This window comes from Chrysemys picta, chromosome 8 (assembly GCF_011386835.1).
Source record: "Chrysemys picta bellii isolate R12L10 chromosome 8, ASM1138683v2, whole genome shotgun sequence".
Taxonomy (NCBI): domain Eukaryota; kingdom Metazoa; phylum Chordata; order Testudines; family Emydidae; genus Chrysemys; species Chrysemys picta.
Window position 1 is genome coordinate 80,158,505 of NC_088798.1, and position 27,173 is coordinate 80,185,677.

The window sequence follows — 27,173 nt, forward strand, 5'->3', positions numbered from 1 at the left end:
ACACGTAATTAGAGTCTAGACACAATACCCTTAAGCATGGGCATTGCAAAATATATGAGATGAGCATGTGAAATATACACTATTCCCACTACAGCATCAATATTTCAGCTTTTTCACAACAAATTTATGTATGAGAATGATGCAGGGAGACAGTTAAGATAGATTCACAATGATGTACAATGTAAGAGGGGAGCCAACCCTTGAATATTTTCACTGTAGAAAAAAAGATATAGTCAAGACCATCACGGACTAGAAAGCACAATGAAATTATGGTCATTAATAGGAATTAATTGTCATGGATGTTCAATTCCCGCCTCTACAAAGACCCAAGAAGAAGAAATGGCCTGGAGCAGAGGGCTTTTGAAGTTTCTTTGTGCTAGTCATTCGACAAGCATTCACAGTTTGTTAGGACTCTGTGGCAGACTACTATCCCCTGGATAACTACAAGCATCACTGAGCTTCAAAGCTGAAATATGTATGTCAAATACTTTTTCAGTTTTGCAGAGATATTGTCACTCAAGTGCAAGACCCAACACAACCCTTCAAAGTTCAGAGTATGCCAACATTCAGCACCAACTTGCTTGTTAAAAAATTAATTCTAAGAACTAAGAACAGAAATTCCTTTGAGTTCTCATCTAGATTTTTAAAAGTCACAAAGACAAAGATTTCATTTACATTTGAGACTTTAGTTTAATATGGTGGCCAACTTTCTTTTAAAAAAAGCCAACTGGAAGAGTAAGGATGGTATTGATTCAACAGGAAATACTTCTTCCACAGCTAAGACTGCACAGTACATCAAGCCACGATAGTCCACCTAAAGATAAATCTTCCACTCATGGCTGTACCAAATTGCAGCTCTCAACCGTGCATACAAGACTTGGCAGGGTAAAAGGAGCCTTGTGTGCCAAGCAGGGATCAACTACATTTTAAGCCCTCACATGAAGACTCTTCCTGATAGTGATGTAGGGATATTAAAGAAGGTACTAACAGTGATTCCCCCAAGTGACAGTGACCCCCCCCCATAATTTGTCCCCCACACTTTAAAATCCAACACCCCATAATTTGTCCCCCACACTTTAAAATCCAACAGTTTCACCAAGTACAAAAATCTCTTGGGTCTTCTGTTAAAACTTGTAAGCTACTGTCTGTAGAAACCATTGATTGTATCTGTCCTGTGAAAGATACTTTATCACTATATAAAACTTACAAACAAGTTAATTGACTTTGTTCTTGAAGTAATTGATACCATGTAAACAAACACTATAAGCCGTTAAGTGACTTTCACTTCATTGTAACAGCAACGGCTCCTAAGAACAGACCCCCACCCTCTGTGATTAAAGGGCCGGGAGTCTCAAATGAATTAGCACACACCCCAAAAGTGGTGGAGATAGTAAATTAAAATATGGTTAAGATATGGAATGTATGTTGATGAATGCTTGATGTACATAAATGGTTAGGGAGGTGCCAGCCTAGAAAGGGAGTATCCATTGGCCGAAGAATGTGTAAAGTGGACCACCTGAACCCCCGGAGGGTAAACTGGGATCTACCGCATCACCTGGAAGGATGAGAAACACAAACTTTGGACAGTGTGGAGCCACCAGGAATGTGCCCAGGAATGTGCCATCTGCTGATTGAGTCAGCAACAGCAGGATGAAACAGCTCCCATAGACTAACATAGGAATTAATTCCTATAAGAATGGACTCTCAAGACTGAGGATTTTGAGTCTCTGGTTCTGCTGCCAGCCTCCAGGAGCATCAGGTGCACCTGGCACAGACTCAGCTCCATCCTCATGACCAAGATACCTGGCCAGTAACTTGGCATGAGCAACTTCTAGGCTGGTAACTATAACATCTATACAGAACTTGAATGAATGATGGTGTGAATGAATCTATCTATCTATATATATGTATGTGTGTGTGTGTGTGTGTGTGTGTGTGTGTGTGTGTGTGTGTGTGTGTGTGTAAGGAATAAGTAGTGATAGGAATAAGTAGTCAAACAACGTTGTTTACTTTTATCTTTTGCTTTATCATTACATTTACAATAAATGTGGCATCTTTGCCTTATCCGTCTTAATAGGATCCTGCTGGTTTTTATTCTATTGGTATAACAGTGACACTAGCAATGCTAGCAACCTCAAAATGGGGTTGGGAGGGGAACACACACTTCCTTACAGGGCTATAAAATGGTGGGATAACTGTTGTGATCATTCGGTCTACAAATTTACCCTAATTGGGAGCGCCACTGTATAAAGTTTAGGTTCAAAAAATGTCACAGTAACCTACAAAAACAAATGTTGATAGGAAAAGGTGCAAATATGAGACAAAGACTGAAATGGTCCAAACAAAAAGGCCTAGTGACATACGCATAATCTTAACACAGTCTTTGAGTTGATAAACAAGAAGTGTGGAACCAGAAATCAGTCAACTAAAATTGTTGTGTCAGATATCAGGCCTAACTGGTGGACAAAATAATAGGAGTGGAACAGCCCATCACTTCTTTAAAGGACCCTAAAAGAAAGATACTTTGGGAGATAAACTGGCTATTAGAGTGAGCTTCACCATCATGGCTTCCAGGTCCACAGTCTCCTGGGTCTTCTTTATCCTAATCCTGAGACACACCCTGGCCAAATTAGCTACAAGATTAATTTGGGATCACAAAATGCCTTACAGGCACATTTTTTTCTAACATGTGCCTTAACCGCAAGGCGCACTATGTCCGCAAATGCTGATGAGAATAAAAGGAACTACAAACCACCTATGAAAAATAGGGTATCCCCATATTATTGAGGGACACAATACAAATAAGGAAAAAATAGGGTGGACACCTTCATGCACCAGCGCAGAATGTTAGGTGGAGTCAGAGTCACAAGATAAAAGAGGGCTCCCAGATTGGGTAAAATGAGTTCTCTTTGGAAAAACCCCAGCAGGAACCGTCCCTCTACTGACGATCAATTGGCAAGGCATCCATCAGACCTTACAAATATCATTAAGCATGTGAGTATGGACTATATTTGTAACTTCTGCATAGGTCTTCATAGGATTTCTATATGCTGGGGTAATCATAACCTTTCATTAAAGTTATACTTGTAAATGTATGTGTGGTCACTATCCTTGGTCTAAATTTGAAGCAAGTAGCAGAAGTGACTTTCACTCTGTTGAGCTTCAAACTGTAACCACCAGAGCCGAACCCATTCTGGTGTAATACAACATTACTAAATTCGCTTTAAATAAAATAAAAGGCTGCATACTTTACATTTCAAATGATTTCTGCCCTTCTTTTTTTGTATCTTTAATTCAAGGTTTACAAGTTTTTTAATGGGTGTTTGCCTTGGTATTAAATAGGTTGAGGTCTCTGTATACCATATCCAAACCTTGTTTAAAACGCTTTAGTGTTAGTAAGTCACTGGGTTATGTTAACACCTTTGACTCTTTGGGCCATATATGCCATCTAAATTAACAGCATGACTCAGCAGAAATGCATTGGCAGCCATCAGCAGGTCAAATCTATCAATACAAAAATAGCCATGAGCAAATGTAACCAAAAAACAAGCCGCAGACTGGGTTTCAACCCAGCAGTCTGTCCTTTTTGCTCTTTACACAACAATCAGGAACTACATGGTAACACATGGATCCAAGTAAGTATATACAACATGCAACATCTACCTACATATGTACACTGCTACTATGGCAGGGATTGGGGGTTTCCTGAAACACAGGAGACAGTGAGGCCACTAGAAGGCTCACAAACTATTTAAAATGATACTAACCAATTCCTATACATTACATAGGGTGTGCAGCTCTCCCTTGCTACAGATATTGGCCTCTTGTGACTCTCCAGAAGACCTGCTTCCATGTTCTTCCTTTAAGCATCTGCACAATTTGCGAGTGGGGATGATGTAGCTGTCATTAACTCTGAGTATGGAAAACCAGACAGTGTGCAGAAGTGAACACCTGACTGTATCTCTGGCACCTCCATGTTTCTGTTGCAGTAGTGTGGCTTCAAAATGATGTGGTGTACACACACACACACACACAACTGAACCCTCAAGTCCTCATTCAAGTCATTGGCATCTGCTGGGTAGGAAAGCAGTATTTGGCCCATTTAGAACTAGGAGGTTAATTTTTCAGCAGGCTAGAAAAACCTCACAGTATTACAGAAATTTATGTTATACTCCTCCAGCTTACCGGTACGTTTATCTTACAATCTTTATTCCCTAACAAGCTTAGCTTCATAATAACCCTCATCTCCAACAATTCTTTATACATATTCATGAAACCTAAGTACCCAGAAGATTAAAAGACCATTTTAAAGAGTCACCAGGGCCCTGTTTATTAGGCTGATTTTATTTGTTGTCAAGGCAAGTTTAACAAAATTACCATGCCATCATCTATTGTACATCACAAATCAGGCATCACTGTTGGCACTTTTCCAGCCTTATTTGCACCTAAACAAATAATCAAGCTGCCTCCGGACACTTTTAAATGGTTAGGCTCCAATGCTCCACTCCACATCCTGACATAAGTGAAGAGAGTCACCTCATTGTGTGGTGTACTCCTCTCCTCCCACTAGGGACAGCAGCTCCACTGGTGGGCAGCCAGCAGCAAGTGACATTTTCCAATGCTGCACCTGGCTCCTAAATGCTGGAAGAACCATGATATCTAAGAGCCAGCTGCAGCAGGCAGGGCTCAGCAGCAGGAAAAAAAGACGAAGAGGCATCCACTTGGATGTCCCTTGAGACCTGTGCAGGTCACTTGGGATCTGCTGTTTAAAGGAGTAATCCATAGCTTTTGGGAAAGGAACAGAGTCCTTAATTTTAATTAGAAGTTGGTGGGGTGGTGGTAAATAATGGAGGGAAACATGCACACAGTATAAAAGAGATACCAATGAACCAGCTCCAAGAAACCTGGGCAAATCATTCAATATTTACTACTTGTCAGAAATGCAGAAATCCACCTCCTGAAGGTCATTTTTTGCCCTGGCAACCAATTAGAAAGGGAATTTGACAGCTCTGCATTCCCAAACACAAACAAGAGCACTCCTACCATTGAGTTAGGGCCATTACTCTATATCTGAAAAAAGAAATCCACCTCCAGGAGTCTGGATTTTATGCACAAGCATCTAGATGGATGAAATGGCACAATGGAGACAATGAAACTGACAGGTGAAGGATATACAGGGGAAATTGACAAAGTGGCATAGAGAAGTCAATACTGTAACATTATCTGGGTCTTGATCACAGATACTGAGTTTCAGTTTGCTTTGGAAAGCTATAACTTTGACAAGTGCAACAAGCACCAATTTAGCACAGTTTCTAAATGATTCATCTAGAAGAGTACTACAGAAATGTGTGAGACTCCCTAAAAGTCGTCCCTCAGCTGTACCTTCACTACACACCATCTTAGTCATCTGTGAGTCTGCTTCATTCCAGAACATTGTATTTAAAGTTGCTGAGTATCTGATGTAGTGGTTTCCCAGATTCCAAAGATGGGTCAACTCCAGCCCACATGCTTGCTTTCATAATGTAGGAAAGGTTTTATGTCAGCAAAGAAACCAGGATATTGAAGTGATGGCCAAAATACTATATCCTATAGGTAAATCTGTTGTGGCTATAGGTGAATAAATAAAGCTGACTTGTTGTTTGACTTGCAATCCTTCCTGATGCATTTTGTCATTACTGGAAGTGAGTGCTTGATCATCTCTGCATTTTGGGCAACCATTTTACAATCACTCCAAACAGACACTGGCCACAGAAAGGTGTCAAAGCTTTCATGAGTGGAGCTATAAGTCTCCTTTATACAGGCAGAGAAACACATGTTTTCCATTGTGATGACTGCCATGACTGACAAGTCTACGGAGATTTAGAAACACTTGCAACCACCCAATTTTGAGAAAACAGCCCTTGAGTTTTGTGCATCAGGCCATAGAAGCTCTTGCCAAGCATATAGATAATGTGGAGTCTTGCAGTAATCAGCTTAGCATAATCTCTGAGCAGTATTGCCTATCTTTTGTGGACACCAGATCTCCTGATGGAAAATGGCCATCCCTTGGGATGGTTGTTTCCAGGGCTTTGGCTAACACTGAAGCATGTACTTGGAAGTCTTGTTCCATTATCTACTACTCTGCCACCTATTTGTTACTCTCCCTTGGTAGGAATGGTCCCACCGTTAGCAGCTGGTTTTAATGATGGGAAAACTAGATTCTTTTTTGCTGCTTCACAGGAAGTGTTTTCAAGTCAGGAGCTACAAGGATTCTTGAGCAGTGTCCCTCTTGGAACTGATCCAACCACCAGAGTGATCTTAAGGCCAATGATTCTTTTTCACCATATGCTCAAGATAGCTTTACAGAAAGAATTTCTCCTGGGCACTGGCTTTTCCAGTGCTAAATCTGACACTTCCACCTCTCTCACGAGCAGGGAAAATCTAAGCAAAAGTTAACACCCTTGATCACCGAGATTTAAAGTAGTATTCCCACACCCTTTATTATATATTCTAGTTTTACCATTCAGGTGGTCAGCTGATCTAATTTTGAGTCAGTTCACATATGCATTTGCTGTGGATTTCCCTTCTAGAGTCTAGCTTTTCTAATATACACTTGGTACTTTATTTCTTGCTGCAGAACCTGAGTTAAAAGGCATTTATTTCTCTTCCTTGAGGTCTCAACCTCTCCCTTTGAGTTCTTTAAATATTCATTCATTGATCATTATTTATTGGATTTAGGCATGTTTAAGGCAGTTCTACCTTCCAGACAGCTATATCTTTTAAAATAATCTGAGTATGAACTATCAATTTTGTGCTGAATCTATGATGTTCTGATAAAATCAGGGGCTCAGCCAAACCAGATCTGCCTTGCTCTGTCTGGGCTTAAAACAAAAGCATTTATTTTTATTCTGAATCATACAGTAGTTGAAGAGGATAATTAAACATAACAAAAGGCATGTTTATATGTGGAAATTGTTTCTTTACTACAAAAAAATACCTTTTTCATACTTGATATAACTCATTAGAAAAGACAAAATTCATGCTTAAAATTGTTATAACTAACAAAAGCATAAAAACACAGAGTACAGATAGTCATTCCATCAGTTTACCATATCACTACCTACTTATTCCAGTACATACACACCTGTACAGCCTTAAAATTCCTCATGCCCTGAGGGAAAGGAACTTTTAAATATTCTTTTATATTTTCAAAACCATACTCAATGGTATTCACCCTGCATGACAGCAACTCTTCTGCCAGACAGGTGCAATTTTAAAATTCCAGCACAGTATATGGAAATCATCCTCCTAAACATGAACAATGTATCCATAAATATGTATGGCAATATTACTGCTACTATGTATATCTTTTAAATCACTGTTGCAGTGTGGCTAATTTATTTTTTTTAGGAGTAACTCAGTTGGCTGCAGAACCAAATTCTGTCTTAACTTCCACTCCCATTCCACGTAACCCAACATTAATCAAATGTGGGATAGTGGTCCCTTATTCCCATCGCTAATCCATTTTCCACATGGAACAAAAGATATTCTGCTTATCTTGGGGGTGACACAAATTGCTAACTAGACAAGTTTCCCATGGCTAGCGGAATTCACTTGAGTTGTTCAGTCTGATCATGAAGCCTGTTTTTCATTCTTGTGAAAACAAAGAACATTTTTAACCAAAATGTTTGCACTCAAGCAGAACTAAAAATATCGCCAAACATTGTCAGGCATCACGTCTGTAAAATTTTGTTCATGTCTCTATTAGAAACTTCATTGAAACAGCCTAAGTTCTGTTAGAAAGTATCAAAAGATTTAAAAGATGTGATTTTTAACATCTCAAAGTAAAAGAGCCAGGATTAAGAATCCCACAGGAGAACACCTTTTGTTGAAGATTTCCTTCCATTCATCATATGAGAAATCCTGCATATATATTTTGATCATTTTCATTGATTAACCAATGGGTTTAAGTACTTACATGATGCAGCCCCTGTGCAATATGAATCCCTCAAAAGTACTTAACTACTTTACTCCAGAGATCTCCATCTAACAAGCTTGAATACACAGAAACTAAATGCTATGCAATACAGGTATTAAGATATTATAAGAACGGTCATACTGGGTCAGACCAAAGGTCCATCAAGCCCAGTATCCTGTCCTCTGGCAGTGGCCAATGGCAGGTGCCCCAAAGGGAATGAACAGACAGGTTATCGTCAAGTGATCCATGCCCTGTCACCCAATCCCAGCTTCTGGCAAACAGAGTAAAGGGACACCATTCCTGCCCATCCTGGCTAACAGCCATTGATGGACCTATCTTCCATAAATCTATCTAGCTCCCTTTTGAACCCCGTTATAGTATTGGCCCTCACAACACCCTCTGGCAAGGAGTTCCAGAGGTTGATAGTGCGTTGTGTGAAAAAATACTTTCTGGTGTTTGTTTTAAACCTACCTATTAATTTCATTTGGTGGCCCCTTGTTCTTGTATTATGAGAAGGAGTAAATAACACTGCCTTATTTATTTTCTCTATACCACTCATGATTTTATAGACCTCTATCATATCTCCCCTTAGTCACCTCTTTTCTAAGCTGAAAAGTCCCAGTCTTATTAATCTCTCCTCATACGGAAGCCGTTCTATACCCCTAATCATTTTTGTTGCCCTTTTCTGAACCTTTTCCAATTCCAATATATCTTTTTTGAGATGGGGCAACCACATCCGCATGCAGTATTCAAGATGTGGGCATACCATGAATTTATATTGAGGCAATATGATATTTTCTGTCTTATTATCTATCCCTTTATTGATGATTCACAACATTTTGTTCGCTTTTTTATTGCTGCTGCACATTGAGTGGATGCTTTCAGAGAACTATCCACAATGACTCCAAGATCTCTCTCTTGAGTGGTAACAGCTAATTTAGACCCAATCATTGTATATGTATAGTTAGGATTATGTTTTCCAATGTGCATTACTTTGCATTTATCAGCATTAAATTTCATCTGCCATTTTGTTGCCCAGTCACCCAGTTTTGTGAGATCCTTTTGTAGCTCTTTGCGATCTGCCTGGGACTTAACTATCTTGAGTAGTTTTGTATCATCTGCAAATTTTGCCACCTCACTGTTACCCCTTTTTCCAGATCATTTATGAATATGTTAAATAGGACTGGGGCCCAGTACAGATCACTGCAGGACACCACTATTTACCTCTCTCCATTCTGAAAACTGACCATTTATTTCTACCTTTTGTTTCCTATCTTTTAATCAGTTACCAAACCATGAGAGAACCTTCCCTCTTATCCCATGATTGCTCATTTTGCTTAAGAGCCTTTGGTGAGGGACCTTGTCAAAGGTTTTTTAAAATCTAAATACACTATATCCACTGGATCTCCTTTGTCTGCATGTCTGTTGACACCCTCAAAGAACTCAAAGAATTCTAGTAGATTGGTGAGGCATGATTTCCCTTTACAAAAACCATGTTGACTATTTCCCAATAAATTACGTTCATCTATGTGTCTGACAATTTTGTTTGTTTCGATAGTTTCAACCAATTTGCCTGGTACTGAAGTGAGGCTTACCGGCCTGCAGTTGCCAGGATCACCTCTGGAGCCCTTTTAAAAAATTGGCATCACATTAGCTATCCTCCAGTAATTTGGTACAGAAGCTGATTTAAATTGTAGGTTACAGATGACAGTTAGTAGTCCTGCAATTTCACATCTGAATTCCTTCCGAACTCTTGGGTGAATACCATGAGGTCCTGGAGACTTATTACTGTTTAGTTTATCGATTTGTTCCAAAACCTCCTCTAATGACACCTCAGTTTGGGACAGTTCCTCAGATGTCACCCAAAAAGAATGGCTCAGGTTTGGAATCTCCCTCATATTCTAACATTAACAGTGTGTTATAAGAGGACAACCCATTACACTATGTAGTGCTGAAGTACGATTACACTGAATACTTCTGGATACTGCTTTGTTGCAAAGATTTTTTTAGAATCCAAAAAAGTATCCTGCTTCTGATGCAATTTGTTCCAAATACTTAGCCTGCTCCTGGCAAATCATCTATACATTTGTCATATAGGGTATAGAACATCCTGAATTCCTTTCAAACACGTTAACATTATTGGAAGCACGTTGTTATTTAGGTGAAAACAGATTTATGTTTTTAGTTCCTTTATAGCGCTGTGCTCTTCTAAGGAAAGCGTCAGGGGAAATGTAACTCCAAAAGGATCATTGAAATGAATCAAATACTGCCACAAATTTTCTCTGCTTAGTCTTCCATTTCCACTGTATTTTAAATCAAAGACACCAAAACAGAGAACTAAGCAAAACAAAAAAATCAAACTCAACAGTATGAAGAATGGGGCATTAAAGGGTTCATAAAATGCTAATGTTACCATCCTGCCTGAAAACAAATATATCCTCCTATAAGATCACACTTAAACTTCAGATTTTTGTTGCTACTAGGGGCATATTAATTTATAATTTATGCAGAGTAGGATATATCTTAGTAAACCCCTCTCTTCCTGATTTTCTTGCAAGTATCTTATGTTTATTCACAGCTGCGAGTCTCTGTGGATGATAAAGAGTCACAGACATTTACGTGACTGCAAAGCCTTCAACCTATAGTCAGTTGTTTCTGCTGTCTAGATAACTCATTGTAAAAGCTCAGATACCAAAATGTCTATTTTTAAATTGAGACACAAAAGGTAAGTAAGACATTATCTTATTGGACCAATGTCTGTTGTTGTATGGTACAAGCTTTTTGAGTTAGAGAGCTCTTTCTCAGGTCTGGGAAAGGAAATCAGAGTGTCTGGGCTAACTGAGTTGGGACAGATTGTTTAATTAATATGCTTGAGTCACCACCTTAAGGATCTCTAGCTTGCATTTTCCTAAGGGTTAGGTATTCTATTCCCATTGAAATTCAAGAGGAATTGGGGGCCTACCCCCTAAAGCATCCTTGGAAAATCCCAGCATCTAGGTTTTAGCTATTTAACCAGCTACCTTCTTTAAAGGTATACAAACATGTGCCTTCCTCTAAATTTGTCAACCTTGGACTTCAAAGTAATTAAACAAACTGTCCAACTTTGCTCTGCCAGTTAAGAAGGAATAGATATGTAATGGGTAAAGAATAAATAATCTAAATGTATCACCACCACTCCAATGTCAATAAACAAGACATATTGTTGTTTCTGAAGTACCAACCTGCAACAAAATGGTAGTTTTATACTGGCTTTTCATAAGGTTGTTGATGGATTCAAAGAGTCTCCTCATAGATTCCTCAAATTCTGTTTGTTCTTTTCCTTCATATAACCTGTATAACGATAAATTCATGTTATAGCTTTAGCAGCAGAAACTGCCATACCCATAACCATTCCCAATCCAATGTTAATCGAAAATTAAAATACATAGAAGATGACATAATAATAGGTACATAGATATTTCGCCCATTGTATGTACCCAATGTCCATTGTTCCAAGGAGAGTTTTTCAGCTTTACACAACATAATAAAGTTTTCTAATTTTTTCTTGTAAAAGGCTTTAGGGAATAAAACTTTCTGGTGCTAAAGACATAAATAATCTCACCTGACTAGTGGGTTTGGGAACAAACAGTTATAATTTTACTTTAAAAGTGACTAAAATGACAAGTTTCACAATATATTTTTCCTTTCAATTTATCTTTGATGGGAGAAAATTGTAGCATGTTGGAGGCTACATTTTCAAGCATTAATACTGCACTAGTGAATTACTGCAGCTTCATCTTTTCAAGGTGCTATGTATTCTCCATGCAGGTCTTCAATTAGGTTGGTGGTATTTAACACCATATGAAGCCTACACCTATAAATGATTTTTGTCACAATTTGGTATCTTATAAGACCCACCTAGATCACCAAATAGAAATGTAATCAAACAGTGCCAACTAATCAGAATTCAAGACCATTATTTATTAGCCACTGTTACACATTTTGAAGACCACAATTTGCTAGAAAACGTGTGTGAAAGTGTAGTGTGCTTTTCTTTTGAAGTTGTTTTTCCCAGTTAAGAGTCTCTCTGATCAAACAGCATAACAGCTTCATTCCACAAAGGCCTCCGCACAGCCTGTTTAGTAGTAATAACCAAATATGTAAGTTTTAAATCATCCAAGTGCCCAAATATTTTCCCAAAGTCTTCTTACAGATGGTCATCTTGAATCCATTTTGATTATCAATAGATCCTAATTTTGGCATGGGCTGAATATTCTGCCCAAAATGTCCTTTCCCATGCATAATGATGCTTCTGTTTCCAGCTCCATTCAAATCCAGGGAACATGATGATGTACAAAATCATTTACAAAAAGGCAACTGAACTCCTTGAGCCTCCACAAATGTTCAAGCAGATTTTTCAACCTAGTTCTGACATTTTGTCCAGTAAATTGGGACACAGGGCCAAAAATGCATTAGCTATATCATGTTCTCGCTCAAGATAGATATAACCCTAGAACATAGATTTAGAACATGGATGTAACATAGTTTGGTCATGTCCATGCTGGCCTACAAGGCCATTTTAGAACCTGTTTTGTCCCAACCAAATCTAAATCATGGGGGTTAAACATGACTGTCTAGAAGGTACTGTAGTTTCAGCTAAATTTCCAATCAGCACTAATTTTATAGACTGTAAAACCAGTATACCCAACCTTCATAGTAACCAACTCACTATCTAAAAAAACCAAACTAGTAGTAGTATTCGGACAATACTGCAACCACTAGGTAAAGCTATGTAAGACTGTTTTCAGTCACTCATAACTTCCATCCAAAAAAATTCAACTGTGAAACTGAAATTTTCCAGATTTGATTTCTGTCCAAAACTGGCTTTTTTGTGAAATTTGGTCAAAAGCCAATCAGCAATGATTTTGTATAAAAGCAAAACTTTCTCTTCACAAATAGATTAATTGAAAAACAACAGATTAAGAGATTAAGTCCCTACCATAAACAGCAAGCAGCTTCAAAAAAATAAAACAAGCAAATTTACGCAAAAAAGATTACCAGGAAATGAAATCAACAGATAGCAGTGCAAGCAGTATCTTTTTTTAAATGAAATTTCTAGAGAGGTATTTGATCATTTAAATTTCATGGAAGAAATGTGAGTGTAAAAAAAACTAGACATTACCCCCTTCCAAAAAACAGTTGTGTGCTGAATAGCTTACTTTCCTTTACATTTATAAGAAGATAATCAGGATTTAGCTGCTGCCCATCATAAGTGGAAAAAATCATGTTTCACCAGTGCTGATGCCATTTAAATCAACAGCCAAACTTCTACTAACTTTCAGATACATGGAAATCTTCCATTTTCAAATAAATTTTTAAACAGATTATGCTGTAATAAATCTAAATAGAATTGTTCAATAATGTTATAAGACAACATGCATCTGAAGTGTACTTCCACTATTCACAATCCATGTTCTACTGACAACAGACAATTATATTAATTCTCATATCTAGGGAAATTGGATTTGGAACTCTGATCCAAAACCACAGACTTCTATTACTTTTTCTACAAGAATCCTTGCATAGTTGACAGTAGCTCTGGGTCACTTCTTCTGTGGACCAGCAAGTAGAGGACAACATCTCATCTAGAGCTTGATGAAAATTTTATACTAAAACTTTTCTTCAGGAAAAAAAAATGCAGACACCAAAACATTTCACAATTTCTTGTTAATGTCACCACGTTTTCAGTCAAAAAACAATTTAAAAAAATCAAAATGATTCATTTTGATATTTTCAAAACAGTTTCTATTATTCCGTCCATTTTGAAACTTTTGAAGTTACCTTTTATTTTTAAAAATTTAAAAACATTAAAAAATGCTCAACATCTAAACTAAACATTTAGTTTAATGGCTAACAGACTATTTCATTTGACAAGAAATGCATTTTTTATCTTTTTACCTTTTTGATTCACCAAAAATCTAAAAAAAAAAAAAATCATTCAGTTTGGCCCAAAAGGATTTTCATTATTATTTTGTTCTTAAGAATCTGTTATTCGCTCAGCTCTAATCCCATCTTCACAATGGTTTACTCTTATGGACTAGACTACTGCCCATTCAGCCCCAATGTACTGAATGTGGCCATTAACTAATAAGGGCAGGTCTTCACTATGGGAGGGGTCGATTTAAGATACGCAAATTCAGCTACGTGAATAGCGTAACTGAATTCGACGTATCGGAGCCGACTTACCCCGCTGTGAGGACGCTGGCAAAATGGACTTCCGCGGCTCCCCATCGACGGCACTTAGTCCTACCTCCGCTGGTGGAGTAAGCGCGTCGATTCGGGGATCGATTGTCGCATCCTGACGAGACGCGATAATTCGATCCCCGAGAGATCGATTTCTACCCGCCGATTCAGGTAGACCTAGCCTAAGTCATATTTATGAGGCCTTGTGAGGTAATTATTGAAGCATCTATATGCCATACATTGAGAAAAATTGAGGGATAGTTAGGCCTGGATTTTCAAAGACATATAAAGAAGCTAGGCACCCAATTCCCAATGAATTTCATTGAGTTTTAGGTTTTTAACCATTAGACTTCTTTAAAAATGCTAGCCTACATGACTTTCCTTCAGTCACAGTGGAGTCAATCAGGAAATCCAGACAACAGTACCATACCTCTGTGTATATGAACAAGCCCGAAAACATAATTGAGGTTGCTATTGGCAGTTTTAAAGTGCCTCACGCGTTAAAGCATTATATCCTTTAGGAAGGTGAAATAATCAGCAGATCATAATTGTGAAGCTTATATTTTCGCAGTTAACATTCTGCTATCCACGCAAATAATAATGCTGCTTACATGTATTATATTAAAAGCATCGATAGTAAAGCACAAACAGTTTTAACAGCCCCCATATGGTGTATTTAATAACATCATGCAGTCTTTTACGTATGAGTAACAAACAATTTAAATTAAAGTATAGAGTTCAAGATCTAAGGAGAATTCTGCTAAGCTAGCTGCAGGAAATCTAAAGGCAAGAAGTTCAGTCTTACAACAATTCACACTGGTAACAGAAATGGATTCTTCAAGGTAAAAAAATATTTGCAATAATCACAGCATGGGCAGCATAGCCACTTCAACAGAGACTGAGCAGCAATAAGAACGTCTATGTGCAAAAAATTGTTTGCTAGGAAAGCCTGCAGCAACTTCCACTTATGTTCATCTAAGTGTTAGCCATATTGTATAGCAAGAGGTGAGATTTTGCTAGATAACAAGAGAATAGTTTGTATTTAGTTATTGGCACAAGACTAGTTTAACCCATTTGTTTCTGGAAACAAGCTTCTCTCTATGCAGCTGTCTTCAGTGAACAACATTCAATGAAATCACAGGAATGACCTGGAAGCTAAGCTAGACCACTTAAGAGCTGCTTTTTTTCAGGCTGTTCAGGCCATTTTTATTTGTGCATTCAACATATTTTATTCTACATTGTTCTCTCTTTAACCCAGGAGTTTTGACCATCACCCCCATGATTTGCCCTAATGCTGTCATCATGGCAATGAGCAGACAAGGTTATGTCTCAAATTTCAATCACTGTAAAATTATCTAAAATGCTACTAAATAAACTGCCCATCGGCTAGCTTTTTGAATAGCCCTGTGTTCAGAGACGTCACTAAGCCAGCTAAGTTCTCTCAAGGCACTTTACAAATATGGGTGAAGTAAGGGTCACAGCACAACTAATTAAAAAGGCAAATGCAGGAAATGTGATTAAAATCTTAAAATTTACCATCCAAAGTAAACCGTATCACAGCCCTTTCAGTATTCCCTATTTTAATTACACAGAATCCAAAAATATTGTGCTACCCTTTCTGTTTCAATCATTCATCTGCAAATGGAACATAATCTTGGCAAATTTAGACACCGTCATAACACTCACCCCATATATTACTAACTCTAGATACAAGAATGGCCTGGGAACCTTTCAGAAAACTTTTTTATGACCAGAAATTGCTCTGCCTACAGATCAAAACATTTGACTACACCAATGCTGGATTTTTAGAGTGAAGGTAAAATGGGCACATCATAAAGCCACAATGCAGCCATGTTCTTGGATTAGAACTTGAATAGCAGGGCAGAACTGAGGTGCATGAATTAGAGAAGTTATTTAAGGAACTTAAAATAATACCTGCCTCTCCTATACTTAGATAAAGCCATAATTACTAATATTTTTTAAACTAAGTTGACTGAATTTATTTCAACTCTTGGAAGTTGTTCTTTTCCCTTGTGGGCTAGATTGCAAGAGTACACCATGGCTCCCACAGTTAACTACATGAAAAAAAAAGGGATGAGCCTAATGGAGGAAGAACAGATTTACGGCCACTGAGAGCTCGAGCGTGTACCTTCTTAAAACAACTTGGCGAAAACCCAATAGTAACTAGTAAATTTGAGCCATAAATAAAGCAGAAAAACATTTGAAGGAGAGAAATAGTACTTAAAGACAAGATAAAGCTGAAGAGAGATGCTTTGGCATCACAATCCTCAGACCATCAGATGATAAAGCGGGAATCTCAGTGCCAGATTCTCCACTGAGATCTGACTCATTTGCATTGGATAACGGTCATGGTTTTTTTCATACTAAATTGAAACATTATAACCTGACCCCCTGCCCTCACCCCACTGGTTCCCAGATCTGCTATGCAAAAGGCAAAAAAACCATCCTGATTTAGCCAGTCTGGCTGGGAGGGGACAATTCCTTCCCAGCCCCCAAAGAGAAGGGCAGAGTAGCATAATGCAAATAGTGGGGCATGAGAAAACCGGTCCTTTTGCAAATTTCCAGGGTGGGTAGATGCTGCCAATCCACTCCAAGCAAGAGAGGGTTTTTCTGGGACTGCATAGGGTATAAATACCTCACTACCACAACTCTTTCAGCCAGCAGGAAGGGCAGTCCCCACCCCCTGATCTGGTCAAGCTGCTTCCTGCTCTTCTCCCCTAACCTGCTCCATCCCTGTAAAGAACATAAGAATGGCCGAAAGAGTCAGAGCAAAGGCCCACCTAGCCCAGTATCCTGTCTTCCAACAGTGGCCAATGCCAGGTGCCCCAGAAGGAATGAACAGAACAGATAATCATCAAGTGATCCTTTTTCTGTCGTCCATTCTCAGCTTCTGGCAAAACTTCCCGCCTTCCCCTCTATGACCCTTTGAGGAGGGGGTAAGGTCACCTTTAAGGGGGTGAGGGGACCTTTTCCTCCAGAAAGCCGAACAAAGACTCACCCCATGGATGCTGTGGTGAGCATAACCTAATGAAATCAATGAGCCAAACTCATACCTGATATATCTCAGCTAATGGAATTCTTGCAAGCAGCTTAAGGAAGTTAAGTAGCCATTCCTATTAATTTTCAAAATCAACCATTCAAAAATCCAACCCATTGACTTTAAATAGAGTTACACTAGCAAATTTTGATCTAAGCATCGCATATTCACTGCTTATGTGCCAAAGCTAGGTGTGCCCATAAGAGACCCTCAATACTCAATGGCAGAAAGCCCACTATACTGTAACTCATATCAGGCCTGACACACAAAAAGAGGGCTATGGAGGAGAGAAGCAGTTATCCCATAAGAGACTGAGTGAATTGACAGCTTTCAAAATAAGTCACAAAGGCTTTCCAGATGGACAATTTTTCAATCTTCCTTGCTCCTATACCATATTTTACATGGAAGTGCACAGCCTTAGCTAGCTATACTTTTCCTAATACTTAGTAGACTATGTGCTATATTCAAGTTCACCTTTCTTGCATTATTGCCCCTTGAGACACAAATGTCACCCACCTGTCAAATTTCAGGTGCCTTTTTCAAAGCATGGGGGAACAAGAATTTCTTTAAAAGATCACCAGAATTTACCATGGCTAAAATGTATTTTCAGGCTAAACTCGTTATTGGAAATCGCTGAACTGTTTTGGCTGAATTTTTCCCCCCAAAGAGTTTAGCCCAAGGCAGATATCCGGCATGGAAAATTTCAGCCCAAAATGGTTAGTTTGCCAAAGTTATAAGCAACTGAAAACAAATTCTTATAAGAGAAAGTGTCAGGCATCTTTAATAGTGGGTGTTGCCAGCTCCTACATGGCTTATAAAGAAGAGGAGCCACTAGATCATGAGAGGGGAAGAAAAAGAGGTAGGGGAAACAAAATGGTATTATGTCAATCTCAAGCTCAACTGGTTAGGTATGCTGATCTCAGATCAGATGTGGAGCAATATTTTGATAGACTAAATTTTGGCATTTTCCCTGATTTGTGTCATCTACTGTAAGTGAAATTCTGCACTTAAGTTGCCTTTGATAGTACATAAGATAGATTTGTTTTGCCAGTGTCTCAGGATGATCCTTCTGGCAGAAATCAAAATTATCAGGTGTCATCCGAACATAGGCCCGGTCAGAAAGAGGTCTTCTCTGAAACAGAAAATGGTTTGCAAAACCTGAAACTTTAGGAAAGCCTTTCCACCCCATCTGCCCATGACAGCACATGGAAGCTCTGAAATGCAAATAGGTTTGGAATTAATTTCGGTCTCTGCTTTGTCCAACAAATCAGATGAATGTGTTAGCAATGAAGAGTATGATACAATTACTGCTAGTAAAGTTAAGATGGAAACTACAGTCTAGTAGTATTCATTTAGATCTGTACGTGGAAGTCAGATGCTAAATGATCTTAATTATAAAAATTTCCTTGTTAAATTACTAAAACTTTTTTTGCCTTTTGGAAATATTATTGAGAACACATTGTCTTAAATTTGGCAGTTGTTTATGCTCACATTTGTGAAAAGTAGTTTGACTTAAGATTGAACTGTGATGGAGTTTTTGATCAGAAACCAGCACCCGTGACAGTGAGTGCCTTCGTGTCACATAGGATTTATGTTCATAGAGAACTTAAAACTTCACTGAACCAAATATATTATAACAAATATAATTGTAACTGTTTTGATGGCTAAACTGAAGTCTGAGGTCATGTCCAGCATGCCAATGGTGATGTTACATCATAGGCTGACAGTTGTCAAATACTAAATGCATATTTACACTTACCAGAGATCAGCACTGCACCTGGGGTCAATTTAGTGGGTCTAGTGAAGACCTGCTAAATTGACTGCAGATTCCTCTCCCATCGACTCCAGTACTCCACCAGAACAAGAAGCGTAAGGTAAGTCAACGGGAGAGTGTCTCCCATTGACCCAGCATGGTGTAGACACTGCAGTAAGTCGATCTAAGGTACGTCGACTCCAGCTACATTATTCGTGTAGCCGGAGTTGAGTAACTTAGGTTGACTTGCCCCCGTAGTGTAGACAAAGCCTAAGTAAGGGGCACCAGTTAGACAGACACACTCAGAACTGGAGGTTGGCATAGGTGTTGCTGGAGCCCTAAGCATAAGTAATAGTATGAACCAAAGGCTGTGAACGAGAGTAGACCTGGCTTTGACAGACTAGCTAACCAAGTAAGCACATTCCTGACTGGAGAGGACAGTACAAAAACACACGGATCTCTCAAGTAACTAACTATGTAAACACATGGTTGAGAGATGGTACAAGAGCATATCAACCACTCCTAAAATAAGGATGGGATTACGGGATAATGGATGAGGATGTTTTGTTCTAACCAGCAGGCACGAGGATAAGGATGGTAATGAACAATATCTGGCGTGTAATACATAACATGTTCGTATCAATGTATAGAAGGAGAATTCTACAAGGGGCATTTTGTACTCGCCGACGGGACAACATACTGGTGTACGAGTGAGCTGGTATCATAGTTGCAGGCATACATGTGTTAGTGTACCCGTAACCATTGAGCCAGGGTGCTAGTACTGTGCTTTGTCAACAATAAACCTGGCTGAGTTTCGTTACCTCTGAACTGAGCCTGTGGTCTTTATGAATAACGTCAAGGTCTGCTGAATAGGTAAACTGCATCGGCACTCCAAGAACAGTAACACTGTTGGCAGTAGCAATTTAGCAGCCTTAACACCTCTCTTCTGCACTAACAACAGGTGGCAGAGGGATTACGAGAGGGATGGAGGGAAACTGGGAATTGGCATGTGGAAAAGAGACTAGGAATTGGGGGCGGTGAGGGTGGAGGAAGGAGGGAAGATAGAACAGATGAGGAACCAAAGCAAGAGGGGGCAGGGAACAGGCAGATTCTGTGCCCGCAAGCTCATACTACCCCTCCCGGAGCTGGAATAGAACCCAAGATACCAGAGGCCCTCCATTCTCCTACTGCAAGCAAATATTGTGAAACCCACTGGCAAGGCGTCCCATTCTCCTCTAGTGCTGATCTACGATTGCTATTAGCTCTAGTGGCAGAGGTTTGCACAGACTACCTTAATTCTGGCATTTTCTAACTTTTTGAATGCTTGACTTTGCAACTTAAATATTCTTTTAACTTTGTATGTATGATAGAAAATATTTTATTATAACTGTATATCTGTTACCTAGCCCAACACATCACATCCCCAAATTTTAGGTATTTATATTTTCTACTTAAAAAAGCATTGTACAATGCAAATTATCCAGATGTCTCGGTCAGTATCCAAAGCCATCAGTAACTGATGGTTCAGGTAAGATGCAGCCCTCCATACTTCAAAGCATGTTCTGTTTTTACAAAGGAGAATGGCACAGCTGTGGGAAGGCAAGTTTGGAAGCTTGAAAGGAATTAACCAATTTAGCTGAAATGCTCCAGCACTGAGCCTCTGCATTTAATAGCTTTAGCTAGGCGAGTTTAGCTGCCCTGCTCTACACCCCTCCTACTTTTATTGGATGCTCCCAATGTAATTCCTAACCATGTCCCCCAGCTCCCTACTCCCCCTATTATCCAAACATCTCTTTTCTCAAAACACCCATGTCGAACATTAGCTGAGATATTAAACTCCTTCAGATAACAGAGTTAAGGATAAGGGAAGTTGCTCATGAGGAGGAATACATATGTATTATATATACACAAGATATATATACACACTAGTATTTTAACCTTTGTTCGTTACTAGGAAATCCCAATGGGGAAAAAAAATCTGTACCAATTGAGAAATTAATATAAAGGACAGCAAACCAGTTTCCATCCCTGCAGTAATGCTAGTTTTAAAAAGATTATTTGGTGCTGAAGTAGTACTAGTAAATGATGCACTCAACCAGACCAAAGACTTGGGTTTGTCACATCTGAAAAATTAATGCAGATCTGAGCACTGATGGCTATTAAAGACCTTGTGACATTCTCTTTAGAGGGTATTAAACCTGGCATTGTTGCTAGATTCACACTTCTCAATTGCAGTCTAACATTTTGCAGTTTCAAATGGCTACCAATGAATGTTTTCAGTTTTTATAACGAATTAATGTGAAGAGCACATCTGCTCCTTTCTTTCCCCCCCAGGGGCTGTAATTCAGTGACAGGTGAAGTGATCCATATACATCCGTCCCTCACCTACTCCACAGGCTTCTTGCAAAATTTAGTTTTTGGAAAACATTTTAAGATTCCCAGGTGCTAGACATGCACATTGTTGCAGTTACTATTCAACAGTTAAGCAAAATCGTTCAAGTCATTTTACGACAGGGTGAATAAAATATCATGCCTTTAAGTAGAGTGAGGCTGTGGAATTTCCCTGCACCAGAACCGATGCTGGGTGCAAAGGAAGAAGCCAAGGTAGACAGCTAGAAAGTAGTACAAGACAGATTGTAGAGACTATGTAAAGTTTTATACTGCTAGACTTCCTAGACACTACAGTGCTAATAAGCAATGGTCACATAAATACCACCCTATACCGGAAACCTACTGACCGCTATACTTACCTACATGCCTCCAGCTTTCATCCAGACCACATCACACGATCCATTGTCTACAGCCAAGCTCTAAGATAGAACTGCATTTGCTCCAATCCCTCAGACAGAGACCTACAGAATATCTATCAAGCGTTCTTAAAACTGCAATACCCAGCAGGTGAAGTGAAGAAACAGACTGACAGAGCCAGAAGGGTACCGAGAAGTCATCTACTACAAGACAGGTCCAACAAAGAAAGTAACAGAACGTCACTAGCTGTCACCTACAGCCCCCAACTAAAATCTCTCCAGCGCATCATCAAGGATCTACAACCTATCCTGAAGGACGATCCCTCACTCTCACAGACCTTGAGAGACAGACCAGTCCTCGCTTACAGACAGTCCCCCAACCTAAAGCAAATACTCACCAGCAACTACACACTGCACAACAAAAACACCAACCCAGGAACCAAACCCTGCTACAAACCCCGGTGCCAACTCTGTCCATCTATCTATTCAAGGGACACCATCATAGGACCTAACCACATCAGCCACACCATCCGGGGCTCATTCACCTGCACATCTACCAATGTGATATATGCCATCATGTGCCAGCAATGCTACACATTGGCCAAACCATGTACATTGGCCAAACCAGACAGTCTCTACGTAAAAGAATGAATGGACACAAATCTGACGTCAGGAATCATAACATTCAAAAACCAATAGGAGAACACTTCAATCTCTCTGGTCACTCAATAATAGACCTCAAAGTGGCAATTCTTCAACAACAAAAACTTCAAAAACAGACTCCAATGTGAAGCTGCAGAACTGGAATTAATTTGCAATATAGATACCACCAGATTAGGCCTGAATAAAGACTGGGAGAGGTTGGATCATTACAAAACCTAAACTTAATTTCCCTAATACTAATACTCACACCTTCTTGTCAACTGTCTGTAATGGGCCACTCTCTTACCACTGCAAAAGTTATTTTTCCTCCCTTGGTATCCTGCTGTTAATTGTTTTATCTCGTTAGACTGACCTAACACTTGGTAAAGCAACCCCCATACTTTCATGTATTTATACCTGCTCCTGTATCTTTTACTTCATACATCTGATAAAGTGGGTTCTAGCCCACGAAAGCTTATGCCCAAATATATTTGTTAGTCTCTAAGGTGTCACAAGGACTCCTCGGTTTTTTTTGCTGATACAGACTAACACGGCTACCACTGAATACTGCACTGTGTGGAGAGATCCAGGGCAGCCAGCTATTTCAGGCCCCATAGAAAAAAACTGAAGTTTTTGTTTGCTTTACATGGAGGAGTTCTTTATTTAATCTCTACTGAACTATGAAGTGACTGTCACAGACACCTAAACTAGGGACATGAACTGAAAAATGAGAGTAGGAGAGTATTACTTATATATCCAAGTTATTCCATTATCTCAAACAATCCTAACAGTAGGGTGAAAACTGCCATACAATTTCTGCATGTAAGATCACAGCTTACTTTGTAGTCTGACAGGAGGTTACTTTTCAGCAAGATGGTTGTCATTAACCATATGCTCAGAAATGCCAAATGTAACTGAAAACTTTTTATTTGTGATGTTATTAGGGGAGCACCACCTAGTAAAAGTTCTCCAAACTGCACCATCAGCCATAGGCAACAGTCAGAGGCCCATCAATAGCAGGCAACTGCTCTTACTATTCCTTTCTGCTTAGATCCTTATAGGTGAATGTATATACCAGATTGCACCCACTGGAGATTTTTGGCTAATGTAGGTTTGCAAAGTGTCCTCACTGGAGTAGATGACTGTCAGAAAACAGTCCGTCAATCACAAATACTTGGACAGGTGTCTCCTGTTACTAAGTACTCCAAGACTGGCCCCATATGGCAGTGCGCTCACAAAACTGTATTCCTTACTAGCGGGACAACACTGTATTTTTATGTGTACAATTTCTATCACTTGACCTAGTCACTACACTACATTACATGAACTTGTGATCATAATTGAGGTTTGTATTGTATTGTTCCCTACAATAAAATTGAGGGTTTTTATAAAACATCAAAAATAAATTTCAGTTTATAAGCAGATGCTGCCGAATATTTAAATTTTCCAAAGATTGCAATGAACAAAAATAAAAGCATCTTTTTTTCCAGATGCATTTTGGCACCAGCACGAGACACTCCATCTGACTGGAGTTCTGCCACACCAAGTCATTCTCATAACAGAGATCCTCCTCTTGTCTTGATGTTGGAGGTGATGATTGGACTGACATCAAGTTCCTGCCTGCACTACTTTTGCTGCCAGAGGAAATAGTCAGGCCATTCTGCAAACTGCAGCACAAATGCACAAAACTGCAGAGTTCTACATAATTTGGACCACTGTGTTTAAAGCCACATCCAGAGTTTCTGGAAAAAGAAGGTGTTACAACAAGAGAATATTTCCACATATTTCACTAAGAACTTGAAGAAAATTAAACTAAATTATGGAGTCATAAGCCCCGATTACACTTGGGATTAGTTCCATTCAGTTGTCTATAGCCAGCAACTGACTGAGTTGCACTCTTGCAAACTGGACAAGAGAAGTTATGATTTGCCATTGTGTATATTCACTAGTTTCAAGGGGTTATCAATGCAATGCTTAATCAATGCAATTCACAGGTTCCACTGATAGCTGGAACTGGGAAAAATCCCCAATGTAGAACAAGCCTCTATTCTCCCAATAAGATCTGTTAACATTTGGCAGTCAACTACCAGAACTGAAACTGTCTTAACTACTTCATTTCAGTCCATGCAGTTAAACAAATCTACACCACCTGCACAAAACAGAGGAAAATCTGACAAAAATAATTATTTCTTCTAAAAAAAATATGCAAATGCAAGAATATGGACAGATTCAGTGTCTGGTAGATAGAGACAAATCCTTTAACATCAGTTGATAGTTAAGCTTCAACAGGTCTTCAGAAATGTGTCAAAAAAAGATTCTTCAGTTTCATCAAGACAAGGAAATGAAAAATAAAGTGATCAAGGTACAGTAGGGAAATCTAAATAAAAGAAAGCAGGCAAGGAAATACCTCATGCATAGCAAAAAGGCTGGTACCCAAAGAGGTATTTTTGGAGCCAAACTCAGTCTGACTTTTATGGATGCAATTTGTGCCTAAGAACAGGACACCACAAATTTTTCCATGAACAATCAGGTACCATCAACTCCTCAGATTTATGGCCACAATTCAGTTGTGGGCTTTAAAGGCACTTAACAAAATGGGATCTGCCTTTTTGAAGCATGACCCCTTTGGAAGAGGATAGCTATTAGGACAATCTGCTCATATGTTTCAGTAATTATTCTATTTACTATATGTTACCCAAGAAAGTATTGAAAACAGACACAAGAAAGGAAAAAATGAAAGAAAAGGAATAACAATTCTGCAGTTAGTTAAGTCTTCCAGTTACTGTGATGATCCATTTCATACTCTTTAGATTTAACTAAGCTATTGAGTGTCTGAAGTCTGCACTCAGTGAATGAAAAAGCGCCAGCAGAATCATTGACGTGCATCAGAATCTGCTTCCCAACACTTAAAGTCAAGTCACTGAAGAGAGAAAGACAGGATCAGCCTTTGGAGAAAGGGGGCAGAGATCTGTGATCATGATCAAGGTATTTTTTCTGCGACATCAAATTTTGCAGGCACAACATCTCTAAATATGGAGTATCAAGTGGTGATGTTGCTGTAAAAATGTGTCATGGTGATTGGTTGGCACAATCCCATCACTCCAGAAAGTTATGCTTTAAAAAACGGGTAGAACTGAAGATTCTAACCTAACTGAATTCATTGAACAGAGCATCCATAAACCCTTGCAATTAAACTTCATAGTTAGTGATTCATTTTACACAACAGTTTCTGTATTCCTTGAACAAAACCAAGCACTAAAAATGGCCAAGTTGTAGAGATAATTTTTAAATCTCAAACATCGGAGACTGGAGTTATTGACCTTTCAAGGACAAAGAATATCTTAACACAGAGCGAAAACTTTTCCTGTTCTCTAGCATCACTCCAGTAATACAGGCAAAGCGGCAAAAATTGCTTTGATTGAAGAAGTCAGGACCAAGACCCTCGTATTGTACCCGGCAAAATGCTAGGAACAATTTGGTAGAAGAATGTACGATGCCAAATGTGCTTTAAAAAAAAAAAAGAGATGCATGCACAAGGGTTTCAACTAAACCACACAGCCAGAAAGTGTACTCCAATAGCATGGATTCAGAGGAGGGTTGGCTGGATGAATGATTAAGAGACAAGACGCTATTGCTGAGCCTAATGGATAATACTGTTAATATGATAGTTGTACTAATACCTCTGTATGCAACTGTTATTTCAGCTCCCAAGACCTGGCTTCCTCAATGGGCTTACATTTCTTTAGTTTGGCTTTGAGTTTAGGCTTCAAAATACGGTAATTCTCTACCAAAAACATAAGGCAGCACAGGCTTCCTGGAACTTTGCTCAGATTTGCCAAAGTATTTGCAAACTTTGGACAGCATGGCCTTCATTTTATCTTGATTCATGTTTCAACAGGAAAATTTTGCAAAGCCCTAGCAATTAGATCTACATAAACCTGTTTTCAGCTTATTTTTCCCCCAACAAAAAGTTGCACTCTTGAAGCTCAAACTGTACTGTGTATAATGCCATTGCATTTACAAACACTACAACAGTCATCTGTATGATTGCTCCCTGTGTACAAGCGTGCAGTTATGCTTTAAAGAGTTTGTTTCCAGTAAGTACTTAAATCCTTGTTTGTATACTTGATACTTTTCTGCTCTTTTAGACATAGTATACTATTTAATGACCTGACATATCACTAGTGTCTCACAGTACTATTACTACTGTCTTAATTTTACATAACGCACCATGGAATGAAAGTTACCTACCCATAACTGGAGTTCAAGATAAACCTCTGCATATTCACACCTTATGGGATGAAGGCAGTAGCACTGCAAGCCACCAGAATCTTCTGTGAAGCAGTGTCCATAGGGTCCGCTCATCCCTCCCACTCCCATCCTTAGAAAATTGAAGGCATAAGGGGGGATTCCAATGCCATTCAGTTCCTTCTAGTAATTCAGGAATCCCTAACCTAAAACTCCCAAGAAGTGCAAAAGGTGAGGACATATTGTGAATATGCAGAGGCTCATTTTGAAGATCTCTGCTTACAGCTAAGTAAACATTTCTTCAAGTGGCCTCTGCATGTTCCCACGTATGGGAGTTTAGCCAGCAGTACAAACACCAGGAAGATGGACTGAGGAGTTCTAACTGAATAAGGACAACACAACTGCCAAAATGGGCCTCAGCTTTAGATGCTGAGTCAAGTATGAATCAGTAGTTACCACACTTCTTGCTATTCTTGAATTCATGATGACTAACAATTCCTGAAGGATTGTACCTTCATCAGCTTATCACAACTGTGAAACCTTTGG

The 27,173-nt window shown here is 39.1% G+C and overlaps 1 protein-coding gene across 1 annotated transcript in view; it reads right to left on the bottom strand.

The window, feature by feature from the left end:
• The window catches only part of DOCK2 (dedicator of cytokinesis 2), a 492,812-nt gene that overhangs the window by 355,060 nt on the left and 110,579 nt on the right, over positions 1 to 27,173 (bottom strand). Inside the window, exon 23 of the mRNA XM_042850773.2 lies at positions 11,179 to 11,287. Coding sequence (XP_042706707.1) covers positions 11,179 to 11,287 — 109 coding nt within the window. The remainder of the gene's footprint in view (positions 1 to 11,178; positions 11,288 to 27,173) is intronic.